Here is a 25,310-nt window from a genome sequence, read left to right as displayed (position 1 = left end):
GGGGACATCAAACAAGAGGTGCCAGAGTTGCAAGAGATGCCACTCTTTCTGATGCCTGCCAGATCCTCTGTCCTACTGTAGTTCTTACTATCAAAGTTTGTAATCCCACCTTGCACTTTTTCTTCTTTCCTCTCTGCCTTGACTTCGATACTGCCCATAACAAAATAATGTATTTCTGCCAAACACCCTGTTCAGCTTCTTTGGGGTGGATTTTTTCACCTACTGGTGAGATTTAAGAAAATAGATTACTTAAAAGGAAGTGTGTGGAAGAAAACAAAACAAAAACCTTTCCCTGGCTTCTTATGTAAGACTTCTGCGAAAGAGTACACCCTTAAACTAATACTTTTGTATTTCTATTGTACTTGTGAAAAAAAAGAATAACAGGAAATACTCTAAAGGGTAAGGCCATGACCTATATAAGATTACTGATATCCTTCTGCATGCACCATACAAACTCTTGTATATTAGTCTTTGAAATTCACATATCTCCTTTAGCCTCCTATTGCTGATCTCTTCACCATAGTGTCTCTTAGCACATCAGCTTTGTTATCTGCATACTGCCTAACTTAAGCATCAGACACCTCAGGCTATCTTCACAGGTAACCTGTCTTTGAGGCCTAATGCGATTAATCTCTGAAATCATTACTTCAGATTATTTCACTTCACATATTAAGAAGCCTGACACATCTGGCTCTTACCCATCTGTTTGCCCTACATTCACGTAGAGGCATGAAGAAGGGCAGATCTTGAAAACTTACTTCCAAGACGGAAGGAAAACCTGTCTGATAAAAACATGGGAAGATTTGGAGACAGGCCTAAAAATAAGAGAAAGCACTATAACACAGCACTCAAGATGCCCCTCTTTATGAAAGGGCACTGACAAGTAGAGATAGGGATATGGGAAGCCAAAGATGACTGAAAGTAAAATGAGTCACTACTATCCCTCCAAGTTTACAAACTGTTTTGAATCAAACAAGATTTGCCTCGAGGTCACTGGAATCTTTCCTCTTGATCTAGCAAGCACTCAGGGTGCTGCATGTTGTGCCATGAGCACAGACCTGCTTGCTCACAAGTAATTTACAGAGCCTCTTCTTTCCAGGTACATCAGGAATGAAACTCTAGGGAGTTTAACTCACAGTGCCAAGGTGACTCCTAGATAGGAAGCTGCCCAGCTCTCCTTCTCTCTCAGCTTCTTTCCGGGATCAAACTACAAATCTTCACCTGTCTCTCAGACAAATAATCTCCATGGATTTATGTGGGGTTTTCCCCCTGTTTCTTCTTTATCAAGCAAATACACCATTCAAGAAAACAAATCCCTGTTTGTTTCAGTAATGTCACCTGAGTTATGACTCAGGTGTCATGGCTGAGTCTGATATGTGAAACAAACCATGTACATCCTTCCCTGACCATATGGCATTCTCAACCATGTGACTTAAAACCCCTGGGCTTTAAGTCATTTATACCTCAGTCATATACACAGATTACCCAAAGTCCTAGGTACTGCAAAATCATTTTGTGCTTCTTATTTCTCCATCAATAATGCAGCTGAAAAACAAGCAATGTGATTTTGCCAAAGGAATTAATTAAATGCAATGTTTAATTCTTAAAATGCTCAAAGGTTGCAGATCTTGGAACAGAACTGCAGAGCTGTATGCTCCCCAAGTCTGGCATTAACCTTCCCTTGGAGTCTAAGGTTTGCTGGTGCTATGAGCATAGTGAGAATCGATTTTGCCATCTCTCCCCTACACAGCCCTCAGACAAGGAGTGGTCCATGGCTACACCAAGATGCTTTCCATGTTAAGCAGAGCTCCGAGCTGCATACTACATACCCAGCCTGTTGCCACGGATAGCCTACGTGCAAAGGTGTCTCTAAGAAAAGCCAGCAGCTGAGCAGCACCAGCTTCAGACTGTAACTTTGATGGTTTCTGTACAAAATATCTTCTGGGCAGGGCAACTATTTTGAAATGCAAAGCCACTCAGAGGCAACCTCAAAACGACATTCCAATTTTAGACAAGACTTCAGGATGCGGCACACCTCAGTCACAGCAATACTGGAAAAGAGCCTCCAGTGGAAGGAAGATGATGCAGATACTAAAAGAAAAACATCTGCAGAAAAGGAAAACAACACTGCTGCTGCGTCTCCCCGTGTCACTACTTCAGGGCAAGCCTGAAGGAGGTGGCGCACGCCTGGGTGAAATCCCAACTTTAGAAGACCGAGACACTCGGGAGAGAAGGCTTTAACGTGAGACTGCTTGAACCACAGGGCCTCCTCCGGGCCCAAGTGCCACCACGATGCGGAACGCGGGCGCAAATTCCCTCACGCTCTCGACAGAAAACGCGGAGAAGGCCACGTCGCGGGGTCTGACCCCTTCTCGCCCGCTGCCCAGCTTGCCCAGGCCCGGGCCCCGCTTGCCCGCCGAGGCCCCGCTCCGCCCCTGCCCGCCCGCCCGCTCCCCCCACAGCGGCGGCCGCGGCCGTTACACAACCCGCCCCACCGCGAGGCGGCGGCGGCTCACCCTCCCCTTAGGCTGAGAGGCGGCTGCCGCTGATTGGCGTGCGCCCGCGCGCTGCCGCGCCTCAGCCCCCTCAATTGGCCGAACGCCGCGTAATAACTGCGCGAAGAGGCCCGCGAGCGCGCCGCGATTGGCCGCGGCCCTGACGGCCCGCCCTATATAAGGGCCGCGGGAGGGGCCGACCCCTAGTCCTCGGACGCGGGCTGTGGGGGGTGTGACGTTCTCCGGCCGCCGCGGGAAGATGGCGACGCTGAAGGCCGTGTGCGTGATGAAGGGGGACGGCCCCGTGCAGGGCGTCATCCAGTTCCAGCAGCAGGTAACGGCGTGACCCTGTCGCTCTGCACCTCTCCCGGGGGCTCGCCTGCCCGCAGTGCTGAGTCATCCTGCGGGGCGGGCAGTGGCGCGGTTCTCCCCCCCCCCCCCCCCCCCCACCTCGGCGGCTGCGGAGGCCGGTGGGAGCTGCGCTGGGCCGGCTCGTCGTGGGCCGCGATCCCGCGATGCTGAGAGGGTGCGGGGCTGTTGCTCTTGCTGTGTCCCCGGGTCAGGCTGGGCCCGCCCGGGGCTGGGCGACCCGGGCGCTGCGGGCCCCGGCGTGGAGGCGTGTGCGGGGAGCAGTGATGGGGGGGGGGGGGCCTTCTGCCCTGCTCGGGGGTGTTCAGCTGAGCTCGGTGCTGGAGCCGGCCTTAGTCTTACTGCGGAGCTTGTTTACCACTATCGGAGTAGGGCTGAACGGAGCTGTAGCTGCCGAACGGCCGGAGCCGTTTTGAACGCTCGCTCATTTATAGTCGGTGAGGAAGTTGGGGCTGCGTACAGGCAGTACTGTATCTGTAGGGGAAGAATGACTTCGGGGTTACTTGTGCTTCCAAATGGAAGTGCATGATTGTTCTCAAAAGCAAGCAATCTGGTAAAAGGCATTCCTTTTCCTTGTTGATACATAATAGGAAGAGTACATTTTAGGTGGCTAAATAAATGCAAACAGTCTGTGACATACTGTATTGGCATATAGAATCAGTTAATGTAAGGTAGTTGTTGATGTCTCGGTAGCTGAACTTGTAGTGGAGTCTCCAGTGTGTTCTGTTGACTAGGAAGCTTCATTTGACAGAAGGCCATTTAATGCCATAGTCATTTTCCTGATCATAAATTCTTTCCATTAAAGGGTAATGGACCAGTAAAAGTTACTGGAAGAATCAGTGGCTTGACTGATGGAGATCATGGCTTCCATGTCCATGAATTTGGTGATAATACAAATGGTAAGATGTCTATCCAAGCTTTTGACTTGCAGCTGTAATGTGATTGCTCAGCTTTAAAGATCTGCTTTTAGTGTTGCAGCAGCAACTAGTATAGGTGTACTTGGGTCTCATGACTTCAAGTCTGTGTTAAGAAATGATGATGTTTCCTAAGGAATTGCTTCCCATTTAATACTTTGAACATGTTTAGGCTGGTGTTCAAAATCTGACATATCAAGCAGTAACATAAGTACTTTTGACAACCTAGTATTAAGAAGAAAGCTTTCAATTGAGCCTGGAGTATTCTAGAATGAGTAATCTTACTCTATTGAACTTGTAAGTGTGTAGTAGGTTACTCACCTCTAAAGGATTAGTAGAACATGTAACAGGAGAGTAGCTATTTCACTTCTCTTAGCTATGGGAGGACTGCTTTGGTGTAGTGCATAAGCAACAGATTTAAACTGGCTGCTGCAAAAAAAATCTACTTTTGATGGCTGTGTTCTGTTTCAGGGTGTACCAGTGCAGGTGCTCACTTCAATCCTGAAGGCAAGCAGCATGGTGGACCAAAGGATGCAGAAAGGTGAGTTTAATGTGCCTGGCCTCTTACTGGGTAGCTCCTCCATGCAGTAGCCATTTAAGTGCCACTCTGTGCTTGGGAGGCCACTTCATAAATAATGCTGGGACAATACCAGAAGACAACTGGTAATTCCTGCAGGACTTCTAGAGTCACTTAAAGGCTCTGATAACTGTACAGCAATTTGAAGCCAAGGTGTCTGACAAGAGTATGGGTAAAATGTAGTCTTTGGGTCATAATCTTGGTTTTATCACAGCTTGGGAAGAAGGGGAAATAAAGGCTTTTACTGAGTGAAGGTTTCTCAAGATGTGAGTGTGGGCAATTCATGTGTTAAAGCCTTATGTGGTCAGTGGTTATCCGATTCAGTTTCGAGGCCAGCTTTTGACAACAGGAGCCCTAAACTGTTGGTTGTTGAGGTGTATGCAGGCCTGTCATGTGGCAGATCAGGATCATCAGTGGAAGGTGCTGAGGCTTCAGGGGAGACTGCAAGGTGAATACAAAGCTGTGTGTGCCTGGGCATGGTGGCTTTTTATTGGGTCTGCTGGGCTGTTCTTAGCCTGTTAGCTTATGTACTGTACTACCAACAGTACATACTCAGGGGCTGTGTGTCAGTACAGGGTGTGATGCTTATGCTGAATATCTCTACCTTGGTGGGAGCTGAGACCTAGTTCTTCCCCTGGAAGCAGTTTTCATAGTCCAGTTACCTTCAAGAAATGCTTGCATGTTTGACACCTGAAGTCTGAATGGCTGGTTTTAAATAGTATGCTGACTGGGTTTGGGGACTGGGAGGGGGCTGCACAGGAGCTGAAGGCCAATATTGTAGTGAGTGGAGCTAGGAGCAAGTGTAAAAGATAGGCTGGTCTTGCACAGGTAGGGTCTTGACTAGCATTGGCACCAACTTGGCATTGTGGTTAGCCTTCAAATGCTCATGTTTATGTCCATAACTGCACCTTCTGTGGCTGATAATTCATACCTGAGTGATCAGTTGCATGCCAGACCAAGCAAGCTGGCTGCTAGCCAGCTGTCTGGATGACAGAGCAGCATGAAATGGTGTGCTCACAGGCTTCACTGGCAGCCAGCTGCTCCAGTGCTAAAGGTCAAAGTTGCATGAACAGTGTGGCTTTTGCTGGTTCTGTTTTGTCAAATCCTGCTTCTGGTGGAACCTGCCTGCTCAGGCAGCTGTAGGCTGGGGAATTCCTTAGGGGGGTATGAGAACTAGATCATGCTTTTATCAGTGTAGAGTTGAAACAATTGGACTGAAGCTTCCTTCCTGGAAGCTTAAATCAAGCAAATTCCTGAAGGGAAAACTGCCTTTGACCTGATCTTGCAGGACTTGGTTAAAAATATGAAATTGGTGCTATGCTAAGCTGGTAGTCAGCATTCAGGGAGCTGAGCTGGTTACCCTGCATACATGGAGAGTTTTAGAAATGAGTTGGTATTCAAGGTTCTGAATCTGGGTAGAAGAGTCTTGCAGAACATCATCAACTTGTCTTTTGAGTGAATAGTTTATCTGGGGCAGATGTGTAGGAAACAATACGCTGGAATGTCCAGAAGTTCAGTGAAGACTGAAGTGCTTGAGGCTTAATTCTTAGGGAAAGTCCTAGCAGAGATCTAGCTCTGGTAAAAACTGTGCCAAGTATATGGCAAAATGCCAAGTAAACTCAAAATAGTCATGTCTGGTACCAGTTAGAACTTTGCTAGCACTTAATGCATCCCCTTTGACCTGTCACTTGACAAACTGCTTTTACTAATCGTATTTAAACCTAAAACCTGCAGCTGCTTGTGGAATAGCTGATGTGTGACAGACATTAGAAGGTTTTAAGAATAGTGGCAGTGTTTACACCAAACCTTGTACATGCAGGAAAGGTTATTTCACCTGATTTGAGAGACTTTCTTTGAGCAGAGGAAGATGCCATGAGCATGGACGAATTCTTGGCTATAAGAGTTGTGCACTGTTGGCTTCTTGGGGAGTGATGGCATTCCTTTCCGCAAAGTTGATTAACCTACCAGTTTCAAGTTCTACCTAGGACTGAACTTTAATCATCCCTTGAACTAAAGGAGTTGAAATAGTGGAAGTGTTCAAGATTGACTGGTGGTGGCAAATGAGGATGTGCTGTTACAGTAAGGTGGACTGCTTGAGTCTAGTAACTATGGGTATTGTATTGTCCAGGCCATCACTTAAAAGAGCTTTCCATTTAACCAAGTTTTCTATGTGTTTCTCTGCATCTTTGTGTAGGCATGTGGGAGACCTTGGCAATGTGAATGCTAAAGGAGGAGTGGCAGAAGTGGAAATAGAAGATCCCATCATTTCTCTTAGCGGACCACATAGCATCATTGGACGTACCATGGTGGTAAGTGTCTTGGTGCCTACTTGGATGCTTTAAGGAACTCTAGAGCAGTTTTGACAGTGAGTGGAGAGTTTTTGATGCTGGAGGCCAGTCCCTGGTGTTTGTTATAGAACTTCTGGTGCAAGATTTCCAAATGTGGGGAGTTCTTTGAAGCCTTGCCTTGAAGTCCTCTGTGTATTAGTATGGCACATCATTGCCATGAGATCTTAATTTTCTGCCTGCCTTCTGAAGATGTTCCATTTAACTTTGCTTCTTCAGTTGTGAGTGACTAAAGCAACCTGATTTGATGAAGGAACTGGCAGTCTGGCACAAATGCTGTCACTGAAAGGCATGGCAATGGGTGCTTTGGGGCACTGTTCACTAGTACTGGTCTGGTAGCTGCTGGTGTAACTTGTGCTGTGGCCTCCCTGGGAAGGAGGAAGGCAGAGGCTGAGTGGACTTGGCTACCCATGAGCACTGTCAGCCTTGTTTTCCTTGGGAACCCAGTGTGTGCTGAAATCACCGTACTCCTGCATGCAACAGGCTTGGGCTGATGGCCAAGGAGTGGGGAGATGTGTAGTGTAGCATTTTGGATGTGTGGCCAAGGCACTGTGCCTGCAGTGCAGTGGTCAGCCTTTGTGTTGTAAGGGTGACCTTGAATGTCAAGCCCAAGCTTGCTCTTGGACTAGTAATGACTTTGACTTCCAGTTCAAACAAATTCAGCTGAAGGCAACTTATCTTTTTAGACAAGTGTAGTCTTTTAGTGTGACTATCAATTTGGCATTTAGCATTACATAATTACAATAGGTTCTCTGTGTAACACCCTGCAGGTAGCTGGCAATACTGCTTGTCACTGCTGCTACTAATGTGAGTAGTGAAAAATGTTGATTAGTTATGCAATAACATGAATTAAGATATCTTCAATTCTCTTTTAGGTCCATGAAAAACGTGATGACCTGGGTAGAGGGGGAGATAATGAGAGCAAATTAACTGGAAATGCTGGCCCTCGTTTAGCTTGTGGTGTAATTGGAATAGCAAAGAGTTAAGTATTGTACCTGAGATCCTTAAGACAACAGTGATGAATGGGCTGTATTTCATTGCAAATGCTGTACTTGCCCCTCCTTGTGAAGCAAAAGATCTATCATTTAATCCCATTACTACTCTGCATTCTGAGTATCACTTAAACTGACTTAATTTTGTATTATGTATATTACAATTAAAGTGACCCTGATGGAATGTCTCTGTAGTCTTCTGCTAAAGCATCTGCTGTAACCATTAAGTATAACTTCACTAACTGCACTGCCTGTTCTGTGTAATGGAAGATGTGTAGTCCTGAACACCAAAACTAATAGTGTACTGTGTGATTTGGAGGATTAGCTTTATGAGCTTTGGCAAGACTACTCACCAAAGAGCAGTAGGCACTCTATGTATCAGGGCTTCCTCCTGGCAAAGTTGCAGCATTTGTAGGTTTCAAACTTGTGTAATAAACATGCTGGGCAAATACACCTTGGTCTTGCTGTCTATAAAAAAAAAAACAAACAACAAACACCAGACTTCTACTTGCTGATGTGCTAACATGGAAAAGTCAGCCTGGAGTCCACAGTGTCAGTAGTTAATTTGCTAGACACCAACAGCATCCAACAAGTTGCTTCCAGCCACTCACCCTGGCACAACTGAGACCTGAGCTCCATCAGTTTGTTTCTTGCATTGTCATGTGTTTCCCTGTGACAGAATCCCATGTTGTGTGGTAGTAACCTGACACCCTCTGCATGTTACAGCCAGGGGTTTTATGTGCCAAAGGACAAATGCTGCTTTGCAGAAATACCTTCTTGCTGTAAAATGTAATGGGGTGTGCATGACACCTGTGACACACACATGACTGCAAAGTGTGTGTGTGCATGTGGTGGGGAAGGGTTAAGCCCATAAAATGGTCTGGTTCCAGCATGTGTCCTTGTGCCTCACCTGGACCTCTGGCTGTGTGGGTTGGATTGTGCTGGGCTGGTGTGCAGTGAAAGTCTGGATGTGTTGAAGACAACTCCTTTCTTCAAGCTGTGCAGGAGTGTCTAGCATGGAATAGGTCTTTCCTTAAAAAGGATACACATGGCCAGAAGTTCTGTACTTAACTCCATAAAGCTTTTCAGCAGTGTAATCCTTGTATACTAGTGCCAGCTTTTGTCTTTTTCTTTCTCTTAAACACAGATTTCCAAGTCTTTAATAGAGAAAATTACTAATTTTAATGAAGACTTGTATCAACATTCCTTTTTCTTGTACATAAGAGATATTCATGGAAGTAGTTGGTTGTAGTTCTAGACACCCAGATTCCAGTGTAGCATGTTACAAACAGAATGGCTTTTGGTAGTATAGCAATAATACTGTAAAAACACTTTAAACTTAACATTCATTGCAGGTGGCAAACAATTGTGTGTACAGTCTCTACCCACCTGTACCTCTTCCAGTGGATTAGTCTATGCTCTGATTCAGCTGCTGCAGCAGAATTAAGATAGTGACTGCACTTTTCAGTTCCCTCCTTACGCATCAGGGGAGGTCGAGCACACCCACAACTACCAAGTGCTCAACAACTGTAGGTCAAGTTGTAGAGGAAGGGGAGCTCTGACAGCTCTATCGCTTGCCTCCTCTCCCGGCCATTCTCAGCGCTGAACGTTGCTGCTTTGAAAGCCTGGTACATGCAGATCTTGACTTTCAAACCTGTTTTGCTGGGTTCTACGTCTGACATCACGCTAGCCTAGAGGTCACTGCTGTATTGAAGGATGTAGAAGTAATGCTCTGTTTATTTACAAATCATTGTAATGGGCAAGCACAGGCTCAATCACCAAGGTGTTAATTGCTAACAGTGTATTGTCTTTATCAGTAATGGGTGCTTGCACTGAGCTAATCTTTACATACAAATTTCTGGCTTGTCTTATTTTAAAGTCAGAAAGCTGGTAGTTGTAGAAGGGTAGGATAAAATTACACTGGTGATGCTGTAAAGATGATGCATCGCTAGTAGGTTTATTACACAATCACTGCTTCAGAAGGCAGTAAGAAATTGTTCTGCAATGGACATCCAAGGTTTTCCTAGGCTTTGTCCTCAAATTCCTAATAAGGGAAATGGAGAGAATGTGAGGTGGCATTTGTGTGAACAGATAAGCCTTCTGTCTCTTTCATTCTTGTTGTCAAATCTTTTTAATAAAGTATATTCATTAAAAAAAATCCTACCTCCTTATAGAATTATGGCAGTTTTTACTAAAACAGGTCTTAAAACATAAGACATAAATGTCTGGCTTTGTATGAAAAAAGTTAGTTCCACTGGCCCAGCATGAAACAAACATTAAGGACACAAGTTGCAACACATGGAAGTTGAGTTCACTACAAGTATGTAAACAGTTTTTTTTCTCTCTTTATTCTGCTATTGCAAGAACATAAAAATATATGTCCTCTCCCCAGTCCATAACTCCACATTTGCTTTCCCACCCCCCTCCCTCCCCCAGAAAAAATTCCCTCTGCCGCAGAGCAGCTATGAAAAAGTACTGATGTAAGAAAGCAGCTGCCCTTCACTTCGGGAAAAAAACCCAACTTTCAAAGTAGAACACACCTATATCAAGGAGAAAAAAAAATATTAAATATGCACAGGATTCATACAATTTTCCCACTACACTTCTAGAGTTAAACAAGCTTCAACTGAAGGCTGGGTGTGTGGCTGATCGACGGGTGAGCGTATTTGGGGCAGAACTGCCAGGGCTCCGACTCCGCTCAGTACAGCGCTGTTGGCGCCTGAAGGGCCAACCACCAAGAACTAGTCTTTGCCCTCTTAACATTTGACAACATTACTTGAGTGATATGGAGAGAAGATGGCAAAACTTACACAAATACAAGAAAATGCACTCTGTCCATCAGTCTGATGATAGGTACAACACTAGGTGGGTAAAAATTTTAAACCTACCTCTTGCAGGATTACAGGAGGTAGACATCGTTAACACAGACAACAGTAGCAGCCCAGATTTGTCTGAATGAAGAGGCAGCATTTTAAAATCCTCACGCACCCTCCCGCCTCCCTTCCTTTTCCCAGCCCCATTTAAAAAAAATAGCATTTTATATTGTGTTTTGGTGTCTTTGATTTCTCTTTCACCCCGCTTTCCAAAAAGCATCAATGAATAACAAGTACAAAAGATGCTGAACTGGTGTGCTTCCTAGCCCACCACACACAGTAATTTTATAACATCACAAGCAGAGCAGACTAAGTATGTCTGAAGGTGTCCACTTTTTTAAAAAAGGCTAATTAGGGCAACATTTACCACAGAACCAGTTGGAGGGGGAGAAAAAGAAGAAGAAGAAAAAAAAAAGAAAAAAAACTGATTGCATTGCAAACACTAAACAGTTAACTCTTCAATTAACATTTTAAAACAACTAACTTTTACCTAGTATGGTCAAGTAGATCATTAAAATGCAGCAATCTAAAAATCAAGATGACTATTACAAATAAAATTTGCTTCTGTGAATAGCTACACAAACAGATGTACTTCTTTCAACAAATATAAACAAAACAGTCTAATTTAGACTCCAGTACAGCATTAACAGTTCAAACTTTAAGATGTTGAACACTCCTTTTCCACTTCAGTGCAGTGTAGGAAGAATAGCACACGTTAAAGTTTGTTACGAAAATAGAGTTTATTAAAAACACATCCCTATTGTTTTGAGGAGCTTTCACCGTTACCTTTTCTTAAATTAAAAAAAAAATAGAAAGCACTTCTACTTCTGATTTGTAAACTTTTTAAAGTCAAAACTTTAAAAAAGTTACAGCAAAAATGGGTAATATTTTAATCATATCTTCAGTATTTCATGTTATGTTGTGGCTATTTTAAATAGAAGGGAAGCAATCAAATTGCTTACAATTCCCCACCAACTACTGAGGGGCTGTGATATAAGCAGAAGCAAATATAATACAGCAGACTGTACAACTCTAAAGCTCTACACTCCAACAAATGTCACTGTCATCTTTCGACAACTTCCAGTCGCTAGCGAGGAGCCTCCGCCACTGAGCCCATATCCTTTTCCGCTTGTTCCACAGATGAGGTAGCCTCGGATGTTAACTCTTCAACAGGTTTTACACCTGTAGATTCAGACTCTCCCGCAGCAAGTTCTGAAACAATGTCTGCGTCTTCCATTTTGCCGCTATGAGATTCATGGTTTTTGTCACCATCTGCCCTGTCTGTCATCTCTGATTTTTCCTTTCCTCGATTTTCTTCCTTGTCTCTACGAGACTCCCTATCTCTCGAATCTCTCTCTCTGTCTCGATGGCCACTGGACCGCCTGTTTCTGTCCTCCAAGTCTCTGTGTCTATCACGCTCAGGGCTTCTTCGTCCCCAGTCTCGCCTGTCACGATTACCAAGTCGCTCGTGATCTCTGTCATCGTTGCGGTTACCATAGCGCTCACGATCATTTTCTACCCGATTTCCGAAAGATCTCCTTCCAAACCTTTCCTGGTCTCTGTTAGGCGTGAACGTCTGCCTGTCATTCCTAAACTGCCTCCCATCTCTGTTATCCTCGGGTCCGCCTGGCCCCCCGCTTCCCGGCATCCCCCCAGGTCTCACAAAGTGACCGGGCGGTGGGAAGGGGGTTTTCATTCCGTGGGGGGGAGGCATCCCAAAGCCCCCTGGCCCCGGCGGGGGCCCTCTGTGCATCATGTGAGGAGGCATGTGTCGCGGTGGCATCAAGGGAAACCGCTGCAGAGGAGGGGGTGGCATTCCTGGCGGTCGCTGGAGTGGTATCAAACCAGGCCGGGCACCTAAGAGGCCGGTGGATGGAGTCTGCAACCCAACAACAGGGGCTGGTGGGGGCGGCGCAACTCCTTGAGTGCCTGAAAAAAACAGACATACACACACACACAAAGTAAAATCAGAGGCTGGCTGGAGGGAAATAAAAGCATTTTCATGATTTCAAAAACATTCTGAAATTATCTCGTGAAATGAGTAACACCAAAATTTGGGGGGGGAGCAGCCTGCAAAGCTTCCTGTGCTGGTTTACTGTTGTGGTTTAACCCCAGCCAGCAACTAAGCACCACGCAGCTGCTCACTCACTTCTCCCCCACCCAGTGGGATGGGGGAGAGAATTGGGGAAAAAAAAGTATAACCCATGGGTTGACATAAGAACAGTTTAATAGGACAGAAAGAAAGAAACTAATAACAATAATAGTAACAATAATAAAATTACAATAATAATAAAAGGATTGGAATATACAAAGCAAGTGATGCACAATGCAATTGCTCACCACTCGCCGATCAATGCCCAGTTAGTTCCTGAGCAGTGATCCCCCCAGTTTATATACTGGGCATGATGTCACACGGTATGGAATACCCCTTTGGCCAGTTTGGGTCAGCTGCCCTGGCTGTGTCCCCTCCCAACTGCTTGTGCACCTGCTTGACGGCAGAGCATGGGAAACTGAAAAAATCCTTGACTTTTAGTCTAAACACTACTGAGCAACAACTGAAAACATCAGTGTGTTATCAACATTCTTCTCATACTGAATCCAAAGCATAACACTGTACCAGCTACTAGAAAGAAAATAAACTCTACCCCAGCTGAAACCAGGACATCTGCATACTGTAAAGAGAGCATTGTCTTTAAACAGAAGTTTGTGTTGTGCTAGAACTAATTAATATTGCAATGGTAGTAACTAATTACTTATCCTAAAGGCTTCCTTTTGTGAAGAAGCTGTTGCCATTTTGCAGGTCAGAGCTCCTCCTGATCTCCAGCTCAGTGTCTTGCTTCGTCAACTGACTGCTGACGAAACACCTTCCTAATAGGTTATGCTTCCTAGGCTTCTAATTAAAGACACCTCACCTCCTGTAGTCAGCTTTAAAACCTTTCTCCTCAACTACAAACGTCAATGAAATTGTATCTGGCTAAAATGCTTGAGATTTGAACTGGTCATCAACAAGATTTTCAACGTGCAGAAGAGGCGGCAGATACAGTAAGCTATGAAGGGAGAGGCAAGGTCAGAGCAGGGCTGGAGTAAGAACAGAAAATCAGAGACAGTTCAATTTACCATTCCAGAGAAAAGGGATACAACAAAGTTTAATTTTAGTAGAATAAACCTTGCAATGTAAACCAAAAGGAAATGCAACAGGTAATTTCTGTTTTTTTTTTTTTAAATATGGTTTTCCATCCTTCATAGCACATAATCCAACACCAACTATTTTCCATTTTTGTTCCTGGACTCTTGTTTTTAGCATGGTATTCGCAAGATGAAAAGAATTAACTCTCAAAACATACTGTTTGAGAAAGGTCAGCCCAAAGCTTGTTGACATCAACGTGACAAGCCAAAATGAACGAGGATTACCAAGCTCCAGCTGAGGACTTCATACGTGTGCCAGCTCATCTCACATGTCTCCTTTTGTTTGAACTAGTGATACTGTTGTCTCATGTTCTCTGTAGCCTTTATACTGGATCTACCTGCTCCTTCTGCTCACTAGCAGTTATTTACCTGAAAATAAGCTCTGTATCCGAGAAAGTATGTGTTGTTTTTTAACTCCCCAACTGAAATTTAAAGGAATCAACAGTTGCCAGCAGAACAAGCACAAATCTCTCCTAATCCATCCTGCATTCCTTTGTAAATTTGCTGAAACTATATACTAACAAAAATGAAAGTTAAGAACGCAGGTTACGTAAAATTTTGTACCTCCTGCCCTAGGTAAAACTACAATGTGAAATAGCTGTATGAATTAATACTAGAATTAAATACTTGGCAGTGTCATCAGTGAAAACTGCACTTTGATTTCAGCTTCATGAGCACAATGGAGCAGGCGTCCCAAATAACTTTCCATTCAGCTATCATAGCTTCCCTCTTCCTCCATCTCATTTAGTTAGCATTTCTATCCCAATTCTGAAGAACATACATGTTGCCCTTTCACCACACCACTTCTGCTTAACATCTCCAACAGAAACCTTTTTATGAGTGTTCTTCATATTCATATTAGAAGGAAATTATATTTTGCCTATCAGGAGAACTCAGGTAACAAAGGTGTGAGTATTCTTCCAGTCCATGGTATTGTCTTACCTTCCCCTCCAAGCAGTCACTTTTAAGATACGGCTTGATAGGTCACACTCTTTGAAAGAAATGTTCCAGCAGCAACAGCGTATTTTTTCTGGTTTTGTTTTTTTTTTCTGGTTTGGGGTTTTTTTTTCTTTTTAACTTCAAAATGCACAGCCCTCCCCCTCCTCCTGTTCATAATCAGGGCTGTAAGTCACCTAGTTTAAACTCCTCCCATGACTTAGTACTACAGATCTGACAAGACAAACATATGGCTTAATGATGTCTTCCAAGAATGTTATTTTCCTGAATTCTGAGGTTCAGGGGTATTTTTGTTGATAAGTAAGTTCTTCCACAGAAGATTAAAAATAAGGCAGAAAAGAATAATTGAGATCGAATGAGCTGGAGTGGATAAGCATATGCTTCTGCTCTACATCAGCAGAGTAGATGTGGGTTACAACAGCATGAACATGAGGCAAGTGTGAAAAGCTTTTTTAAATTTAACAAGTACGAGTAATTTAATTTCTCAACCATACTTCATGCATAGAAGCAGCATAATGGTAGCTGAAACTCACTCTTTCAATATGGACTGCATCAGCAGGGTAGCTGAACACTATTTTAAATCAGCCCACTCAAATGTTGAGGCTGAAGTACACTAGAAAGAACTATTAGAGCTTCCTTGCTGTGCTAACAAATCAGGCACCAATTAACAATTTACTCTCGAAGGTGTCCAGAAACACATCCAAGTTTACTAAGAACGCTCAGTAAAATCAGTGGTACAGATTGCACGTGCAATGTCTAGGAAAATTTAGCGCCTTTTGTTGTCTTGTCTAGGGAGAGACAGTATGTAAAATTTAAATAGTCTGTCAAACTTGAAAAGAAGTACCAGAGCTCCTAGAGAAACAATATGAAGTGATTTTAATGACCATCTCATACCTGGTCAGACGAGTGACAGAATTTATCTGCCCCAGCCTGTATTTATTCATTTGTTCACAACTGTAAGCCTTTTTGTAGGAGCTAACTTTGTCTTCTCGCTTATGGGTATGAAATACAGCCATCCCTTTCACCAATTGCTTATTCTACGTAACTTGGCCAAGACATGGCTTTTAATACTGGAGATAAAATCCTCAGACCTTACACCTAATATGTTATTCTGTTCAAATGTGTAAAAATATAGATTGCTTTCACAACTTATTTTTATTTGTAACTTTTGGCAGTGATGCACAGTGAAAGGTCTTCAGAACTTGCGAAGTGTTTACTATGAAGAACGCAGATGCAAGTGTACTAGGAAAACCCATCGCCAACCATGAGTGTTGTTTCAGAGGTGCAAGAACAATCACACAGTGCCAAGTTTCATAATTTCACTTTACTTGTAAGACATAGCCAAAATGCTATAGCTGTCCTGAAGAAGTGTCTTCTATCCAGAGAGATCATAGGAGTCACCCTTACTATTTTCATAAATTAGGTAAAAAGCCAGATTTCTGTGTCACTGTAATTCCATTTCTGATTATCTTTTCTTCTGGCTGGACAAATCCCATGTTCCCTTGTGATAATTACCAGTGTTACAAATGCTAACACAACCAAGAAGTGTAGCATCTGATTTTTTTTTTTTTAACTGAACTCTGCTCAATAAGTGATTACAGTGTTTCTTATAATCTGTTAAATTACGTCTCAGCTGTCCTGTTACAAGAAAGCAAGTGGAGGAATGGTGTTTTCTGTATCTGACACAGCAATCCTGCTTCAAATACATCTCCTTTGCAAATCTAATGGAAACATGTATGAGAACAAGAAGTCAAAAGCTTACAATTCCAGCAGAATGGGCTGAAAGTTTACACTTTGATGCTGATGTTCTGCAACATGTAGCATGATACATAAATTTTCAGATCACTCTCCAGTGGGGAATGTTGCATCTTAAAACTAGAACATTAAATACTACCAGGAAATTCTTGAAAGAGGGACAATGTTGTAAGTCTTGTGTCTTTTTCTGGTGTTTGATACAGAAGAATCCTTTAGACCAGGCCAAGACTGTAAAGAAGCCTAAACTTAAGACCCTAAATATCAATTCAGAGCTTAAATAACTTGCCATAAATACCAACATTTTTCAGGGTAGTCAATGTCCATCACTGAAGCCAGCAGAAGCTTGCTGCCATTCATGTTAAGATGGTTAAACAAGGATGTAAGAGTCAAACTGCATTATGTGTACAGTGTTGCTTACTGGTATTAAGACTTCTAAAATTCCTGCTTTATCAAAATAAACACTAAACTGATCCAGGTCAAGGGAATCATCAAGGCAAAACTGAATTCCATGAATGGTGCTTGAGAGTTCATGTTTCCTTACCTCCGATTTCTCTTTTGGTAGTATTATGGAAGCAACAGTCATATATATCATTAACAAACATGCAGTGGTTGTTATGTTTTTAAAATGGGCTATCACAAGAAATTCAGAAATGTATTAGGTTTATCACTGTTCATATCCTGTATTAATAAAAAGTTCATCCTTCCTGTGAAGGAAGTATCCACTTTATAATACAGTAATACTCTGATGAGCTCAGAGAGTATTGTATTCTGTCTTTTATAATTTAATGCAGATTACAAAAAGACCATGTAGTTACTTAAGAACACACCAGCAAGGGAAAAAAGAGTAATAGTTCAGCATGCATTAACAGGAAATGAATACGAAGTTCGATGAGAACTACAGTATAATTAATCTTTGATAATATGTAATTATCATTGTAGGAATTTTGGTAAAAAGAGCACTAGACCAGAACCTACAAACTGCAATATGGTGTATTTAATCAAGATAATAGATCACAGAATTTGAATATTTAAAACATAGCATCTACAACAGCAGTTTATTACTGGTCCAAATTACAGCATTTGCTCAACACTAAGAACAAGTTGGCAAATCAAAAATTATTTAAAAGCCTGTCACTTTCTGCAATATGCACATGTAAAAGGAGTCTAAAAATATCTGCTTTGCAGATCATTTAAAAAAATGACATGAGCACACACTCACAAAACCAGTTACAGTCTGGATAATCTTGTTCAGATTAAGAACAAGAAACTATAACAGCAGTGAATATGATCAAGGATACAACTAAATCAGAACAACCTGAGGGTGGTTTTCAGAAATAAGCACAAAAAAATTCAGACAAATGTCCACAAGGGATCACTCCTCTGAAGCACAAACATGTCTTTGTTGGAAGTGATGAAAGAATTACATTAGAGGAACGAATGAAATTAGTGAGATGAAACAGAATGTAACTTACATTACTAAGAAAGCATATGAAATCTTACAATAATCAATTTAGAATTACTTTGTAACATATCTTCCATATAAAAACTGAACAGATAGATAAGCTTCATTTTGAAGTTACAAAAATTAGAAAAGAGCTCCTGCATTTGTACAGATTACAAAAGGTGTTCTCAAGCAAGGTTAAGTTTAGAATTCTATGACAGTCTCTTCAGAGAAATCTTCTTTCCTTGAATTCAGCCTGCTGGAGTAAGTTCTTCTATACTGCCCAAATATCCGAAGGACACTTCTTCATTCTTCATGTTACACTATTCGAGCCCCTTCATGCCTATTTCCCCAAGCAGAGTCCTCATGACATACTTCATGATGCTGTCAAACAAATCTTTTTTCCACCTTCTTATCTCAGCTTGGAGAGCCACATCATGGGAATGTTTAACAAGCAGTTTGAGGACTTCGTGAGAAACCAGTCACACGATCAGTCACCTATTCAAATTACTAAACCATGTACTTGTGAACATGAGGTCCTTCAGTCTGAAGCATTTGATTTCCCTTGCCTGCACTTTCCCATGGCTAACCAAGGGTGATGCTGTACCTACTCATTTATTTTGTCCAGTTCATTTGCCTCTGACCTGTGTAAGACTGTAGGTCAGACACTAAGGCTACATTTAAACTGTCAAGCCTGCAAGTACTTCTGGGCTCCGGGACCAGGACGCATATGTAGATTGCATCTCATGTTCGCACACATGGTGAAACCCTGGCACACTCCATTTCCCATGCTTTGATTTCCCTAGGAGTGAAACCTGACACACAGAATGAAAAGGAAGGAATGACGATGCAGCCTGGCCAGCTCTTGAACTCATAGGATGGGGAGGGCAAGACTTCAAGGGACACTTCTTTGCTATCTAGATCAGCATGAGTGGTAGAAAACAGGACCTCTTTCATGTTTTTATTCCAGCCTAAGGGAAGACCAGATCTGGACTCTCACATGCAGAGCTAAGCTCAATTGATAAGTGAATCAAAGTGGATTTAAGAAGATAGTTTCATTTGTGTAAGTCTACTGAAAAGTTTTAAAAGCAAAGACAACTGATACTAATTTTTTATCTTGAATCATGTAAAATATTATAATCTTTTTCTTCTAGTTTTCTTGTATCTTATATCAGACTGTGGACAGTCCCCCTTAACTCCAAAATGTCAGGATGGAATGATTTTACATAACTCCTTGATTATAAATAACTTCTTGAAATAAGACACTTATCAACATAAAATGCTATTACTTAAGTAAGTACACAGATCTCTAAGCTGTTTCTTCAGGACTACTCTGTAAGCTCACACATGCAATCTTATGAAAAGAAACTCTCCTATCCCCCTGTTGATGAGACTGAATGTTGACAGAAGTCATTCTGACCACATGGACAATTTTATCTGCCTCAACTATTCAGTAAACAAGTTAGTAAAAACAAAGGCAAGTTCTTGATCTTCCGATTTCTCAAATTCAGCTTCCTTGAATTTGTAAGAATTAAAAAAAGCTACTGTCCAAGTAACTAATGTGGGTATGTAATTTACTTCACTTCAATCTTAATTTTCTAAAACCTTTTTCTTGTAACTCCAGAGTAACCTAATACATTCTAAAGGCTTGGAATAAAAAGTTCAAGTTATGCCATACAAGACATAGCACCATGAAACTTCAAAAACCTGGTAATACTGTTTTACAATTACAAAAAGTGTAACTTCATCATTAAGATGTGAATGTCCTAAATGTATAGTCCGATAATCTGTATCACTACAGACTTCTCTCAATCCATGGTGTCACTGCAGAATTTTTTTTAAGCTTTTCTCTGTTTGCCAAGTGTCCAAGATACTCTAAAACAATTAGCTTCTGGTTTTGCATATCTGCTTTGATACTTTTTATCAGCAGACTGATTTTCAGAGAGAAACAGCTCTTCACTTTTTGAAAAATGCCTTTTAAAAGGGTCTCATTTTGGGTTTCCAACATGAGGATCCAAAAATCACTAGTCACAGCTGGAAAATGTAGCCGTCAAATCCAATAAGAGCAGTAAGCTCTCAGGGAGACAAATCTTTGGATTTTTTCAGCATAAACTGTAAGTTTCTGGGCAGAACACACTAAAACAAAATTATCTTTTTCATTCACTTAGGCTCTCATTTAGAGGTCTGAAATCCCATAAATTTAAAAATCTTATTAAAATTTGTAGGAAATAAGTCTCCCGAGTATATTCTTGACACTGACCCATGAAAGGCCATCCTAAAATAAATATTTAGCAGAACCTCTGCAACATTAAACAGTATACACTCTGTAAAAGTTTGACCAAGTTTGTATTGTATTGTGAAAAGTAATTTACGTAAGATATCCAAAGTTAGCTTGGTTTTGCTAGTCAAAATACCATTTTGTAACATTGAAATCAGGCAACATATTGTTAAAAAGGTTTCAAAACCTGTAATACTGCAGGGCTAAATAAAAGCTTTTGTTTCATCATTTTATTAAAATAATTTATTCCATACATAAGAAGTATACCATATTTTCAGATTTAAGAAATACACTATAAAAAATACTGCTTCTCTGTAAGCTAGTTTTATACATGCAATAGTTGAGTTGAAACATTGTTCATATGTCATAAAGATGTTTTGTTGCAAGTGAATTTTCTATATGGTATAAGCCTCAGTTTGTTAAAAGGGGACAGCATTTCATTCTGTTCTGAATTTCTAACTTAAATGTTACAGCTTTTTTTATTTCTTCAGAAAACAGATCTTCAATAATAAAAAATTACTGCTCCTTCTGTGCAAAATCAAGCCTCTAAAAATGATTTAAAAGCCAACAGAAGGGCACAAAATTCAATAAGTTTAGGAAAATCTGCTTTACTTTCCCATGAACTGTACGTCACTAGCAAAATCAAAATCATATTTTAAATTCAGGGAACAATAAACTGAAGAACATATACAAAAAATGAACTTACCAAGAAGTGGAATAGCTTGGGTCACAGGAGCAGGTACATTAGTAGGTGCTACAGGAGGTGGAACAGTCCCATACATTTTGGAACTATCAGTAGTTTCGGCATTCCCTCTGGATCCAGAAACCACTGTTGGGATGGGATTTCCTACAGATGAATCTTTTGTAGTGTCTTCATTCACACCAGTTGCTGTAGCTAAGAAACAATGCATTGACATATTAAAAAAAAAGTCAGCTTTTCTGCTTGCATGATACCTTCCTCCTACTGCCACTTGCCCAAGATTTAAACACTTACAATTTGGGATGTTTACTGCCGGAGTGTGAGGAACAGATACTGGAGGAGTTATAGGTGGTGGTGGTCCAGGAGGAAGAAAGCCTATAAAAAAAGTATGTATTACCACTGTGTATCACTTTACCAAAACGTACTTGTGCAGTTTATATGGCAGATGCTTTTATTTGCTATATGGTTAAAAAAAGGACTTGCTATTCCTAAGAATATATAAATATACCTGGGGGTAAATGCATTGGGTTGAAACCAGGTCGTAAAAATGGAGGCGGCGGTGGTGGTGGCACTCCAGGAGCAAATCCAGGAGGTGGGATTCCTAAAGGTGCTGTGAAAGCAGGTGGTTGGAGTGCACCAACCACAGGAGGACCTGATGGATGTGGTGGAACCTAAGAAAAAAAGAATGGGAAAAATGTTTACCTCAAGACTGAAAGGATTATTTGTTGCTCAGCTGTGGACTGCTGTCTTCTGTGCTTTGTCCATCAAAACAAGAAAAATTAAGCTACCTTAAGTTACTCTACAACAAATTGACTCACGTAACTGATCTAATTAGCAGTCAAAGAATTCCTACAACTTAACATATCAACATTGATCTTGTTTGCCTTTTTTCTTAAAGAAAAAATTATTCTCTGTGGTAAATTGATATTAATGCATGCTGGTAACTCATCTAAATATATCCTTTACACAGTAGCTGGAATTAATTTTACTATCCAACATGATACACTATAATGCACACAACTTTGGAGCAATTAAAAACTTTCTCGCTACCTGAGTTTGTATATTATATTAGAGTGACTATTGTTTCCTTACTTCTATTTTTTTAAAATCTGATTTATATCAAGCTCTGAATGAAAACTGGTTTAAACAAAGTTGATCCTTAGACTCATAAATATGAGCTTACTATAAAAACTATATTGAATGTGTGGGAATCAAAAGAAAAAAATTTAATCAAAATATGCTCTGCATTTAAAATTGATTTACTAAAGCAAAGGAGAGGTGTGTACTCAAGTGATCCTAACTGACTCACCTCCACAACCATCAAAATTTCAGAACTACTACACCAAGACCCTTCACAACTCATTTTTTATTTCTAGAGTAAAGAAGGAAAAGCCTTTACTGTTTTATTCTCAGAACTGAAAGAAGTGGCATTAAACCAAAGTAAGCAAAATATTCTTCTTAAAACTGGAGGAGATGCTAAAGCTGCCAAACAGCTGATACCACTTCAAACTTCTGTTGCAAGATCTTTACCAATGCGTAGGTTAGTGAGCTGAGGCACATTAAAACTTATGCTATTAGAATTTTAAAATCAATTAATTACAATAGGCTTTAATTCATTAGGCTTTAGTGTAGACCACCACTTTTTATTTTTAGTTTTAAACTGGTTATTTACTGGTTTATAATAACCTGGTGATTAGGCCCTACCTGAAGTTAAGCTAACTGAGCAGGATGTGAGAAACTATTGGATGGGGCACGAGAAATTGCCAGACATGACAGATAACGATGTGAGAAGCTGACAAAAGTTACACATGGCACCATGAGGCATGGCTGGATCCTGCAGGTGGTTAGGGGGTGTTACGTGAACAACAGCCAAACTTCAGAGAGAAGTTGAAAGGAGCAATGAGGACCTTCTGGGGACTAGGGCCTTGCAAGGCCAACAGTGCACACACAGGTAAGCACACCTAGGAGTACCATAGGAGGCCAAAACTACCTAGATGAACACTAAGTAACCCTAGAGGTGTGTCCATTAATCACATTAATGAAGCTGTCCATTAATTAAAGCTTTAGAAAAAGTGCTCCAAGACCACAGTAACCTAATAGTCTCGGTAGGTCTTTCTGTTTCTTTTACAGGGCACTCCTTCAAAGAACAACTTACAAAATTAGCTAGACATAGTGACAGATCTGTTGATTGCAGTAACGTTCTATGAAACAAGCATTCATGTACAGAGTGTGTACATAGCAGAAGGAATTGAGGAGGGGTATCAAGAAGGCAAAAAGGTTTGAGGGGAAACTTGCTAAAGTGCTGTCAGTCCTTAAGTAGTTAAAAGCTGAGAAAACTGTGGATGAAGCATGTATACACAATGGCTTGAGATGGTACAGTGAATAGTAAAATATTATGATGGAACCAGAATAAAAGTAACATCAAAGGAAGATGATTTAGATATGTATTAGAGGATATTCACACCTAATTATCCAAGCTTAACTACTGTACTTAATTTTTTTCCTAAGTTAACCCTCTAAGTAACATGTTAAAACCTTTCCTTTAAGCAGAAAGAAAAAAGGAAGGCGGTAAAAATCTGTGCATAAATGTCACAACATGTCATTTAAAATACAGTTTGAAGTATAAAGTTTCTGTTCATTAAAGAGATGGAACCAATGGCTAATAAACATTGACAGATAACAAACACAGAGGACTGGTGAATAGTTTCAGAATAATAGCTAATGAATGGGATATAACAAAGCAACAAAAATGCTACTAGGGAGACAAATATTGGGAAAACCTGGTATTTTACTAGCAACAGTGGAAACTGGAATAACTAACCTCTCAATAACTGCAATGCAGACTGCCAGGTGCATCTCAATAAACATGTCTTGGGGTTTAGCCTGTGTTCAAGTACAACTATTTCTTACTGCACACCTCTCAGATTTAGACTTGAAGGAGAATCATTGGCCCTGTGAACTAAAGGAGCACAGTCTACCTACAGTGCTCCAAAACAATTAAATATACATTTAAGCACACCTGGAGTCTCCAGCAGGAAGATGGCAAAGGAAGAGTCTGCCAGTTTCAGTATGAGGGGTACAGGATGGATATTGAACCAATGCACAACTCCCACATCTAGTTATAGGGAGAAGGAGCACGTGGGATTGATGAATACATCAGGAAATTTGGGAGGTACACACTCAACTTGAACTCCGGTTTCTGGCTGAAAATGCATTAAATGAAGAAAAGGGACTTTGGGTTGGATTGGGAAACTTATGGAAAGCGTGGCCACAGCAATCCCCCTGGACTGCAATGTATAACCCTGGCAAAGCCTGACAGTTTGGGTAGGGTAATACCAAGCTTTGCCAGGAGAATGGAATACCAATTGCCCAAAACCTCATCAATGAATGTGCAAAGCAAGTGATATCACAAGTGCTATTAACTGAAACTGACTCTCAGTAACCAAGAAACAGACTTAAGCTGATCTTGGACACTGCAATATGACTTAAAAATAAACACAGACGTACCCTCAGAGCGGACCACTGAGGTGGATTACTCAGACCTGCAGGAGTGGGACCAGATTCAGCAACAGCTCAGACACCTGAATCTATAGGCAAGAAAAGGGCTCACTCCAGCAGCGCAACACAACAGAAGTATTCCACCTATCTTGTCAACAACCCAGGACCCTGTGGCTGAGAAAAGGCTGTGTGTGCTATTGAGGCCAAAGAATCAGACTTACCTATGCATGCTATCACTCTTAAAAGGACATTACCGATTTTAAGTGCCTTACTACATAGAGACTGCATTCATGGGTCAAGGTGATACTGGCAGTAACAGGAGGTCAGTCTGCAGTTAGTTACACTGCTCACAGGTAACGTCCAGTGGACCAGGGCTCTATCCCTATGTGTGCAGCCCATGCAGGGGGCTAGCACAGAAGGCCCATTCAGGCTCTACCAGAGAAAGGAGTAATGCAGCTCCTTCCCATCCTGCCTTTAAGTGTGGGATTGTCAGCGCTGTGGGCAGACCACAAAGCTGCTGACTAGGCCCTGGCCTGAAGTCAAGCTTCATGAGAAAGGGCATTGAGGGCATTACGGGCATGAGAAGCTACTGGACACAATACGAGAAACTGCCAGACATGACAGATAACGATGTGAGAAGCTGACAAGTTACAGACAGTGGCATAAAGGATAGCTGGATTTTGCAGCTGGTTAACAAGGTGCTTTGTGAACAATAGCCAAACTTCACAGATAACCAGAAAGGAGCACTGGGGATCTTACAGGAAAAAGGACCTTCCTTGTGAGGCCAACAGTGCAAAAGTAATCATATCCAGGAATACCATACTATGACAATATTACTTACGTAATTGTACCATAAATAGCAAATCTGGGTAGGGATGCAGCAAAACTGGGACCACCATGGAAAAAAATAATTATGGGAGAGTTGTTTAC

At 41.5% G+C, this 25,310-nt stretch overlaps 2 protein-coding genes across 5 annotated transcripts in view; one reads left to right on the top strand and one right to left on the bottom strand.

Annotated features, from left to right (window-relative positions):
- The first annotated feature begins 2,627 nt into the window (after window positions 1-2,627).
- On the top strand, window positions 2,628-8,143 carry SOD1 (superoxide dismutase 1). The gene is made up of 5 exons (XM_075033833.1): window positions 2,628-2,829; window positions 3,670-3,763; window positions 4,250-4,319; window positions 6,550-6,664; window positions 7,576-8,143. The coding sequence occupies exons 1-5, from the start codon at window positions 2,755-2,757 to the stop codon at window positions 7,684-7,686; spliced, it is 465 nt and encodes a 154-aa protein (XP_074889934.1). The 5' UTR covers window positions 2,628-2,754; the 3' UTR covers window positions 7,687-8,143.
- Window positions 8,144-9,624: 1,481 nt separating this feature from the next.
- Window positions 9,625-25,310, bottom strand: part of SCAF4 (SR-related CTD associated factor 4) — a 48,075-nt gene continuing 32,389 nt past the window's right edge. For all 4 annotated transcript variants that reach the window (XM_075033830.1, XM_075033829.1, XM_075033831.1 and 1 more), the window contains 4 exons: window positions 21,391-21,553; window positions 21,177-21,257; window positions 20,889-21,077; window positions 9,625-12,494 (listed from right to left, as the gene is read on the bottom strand). In XM_075033830.1, the coding sequence (XP_074889931.1) occupies window positions 11,653-12,494; window positions 20,889-21,077; window positions 21,177-21,257; window positions 21,391-21,553 (1,275 nt within the window). In that variant the 3' untranslated portion in view covers window positions 9,625-11,652. The remainder of the gene's footprint in view (window positions 12,495-20,888; window positions 21,078-21,176; window positions 21,258-21,390; window positions 21,554-25,310) is intronic.

This window comes from Buteo buteo, chromosome 8 (genome assembly GCF_964188355.1).
Source record: "Buteo buteo chromosome 8, bButBut1.hap1.1, whole genome shotgun sequence".
Taxonomy (NCBI): domain Eukaryota; kingdom Metazoa; phylum Chordata; class Aves; order Accipitriformes; family Accipitridae; genus Buteo; species Buteo buteo.
This window is presented reverse-complemented; position numbering and strand designations above follow the sequence as displayed.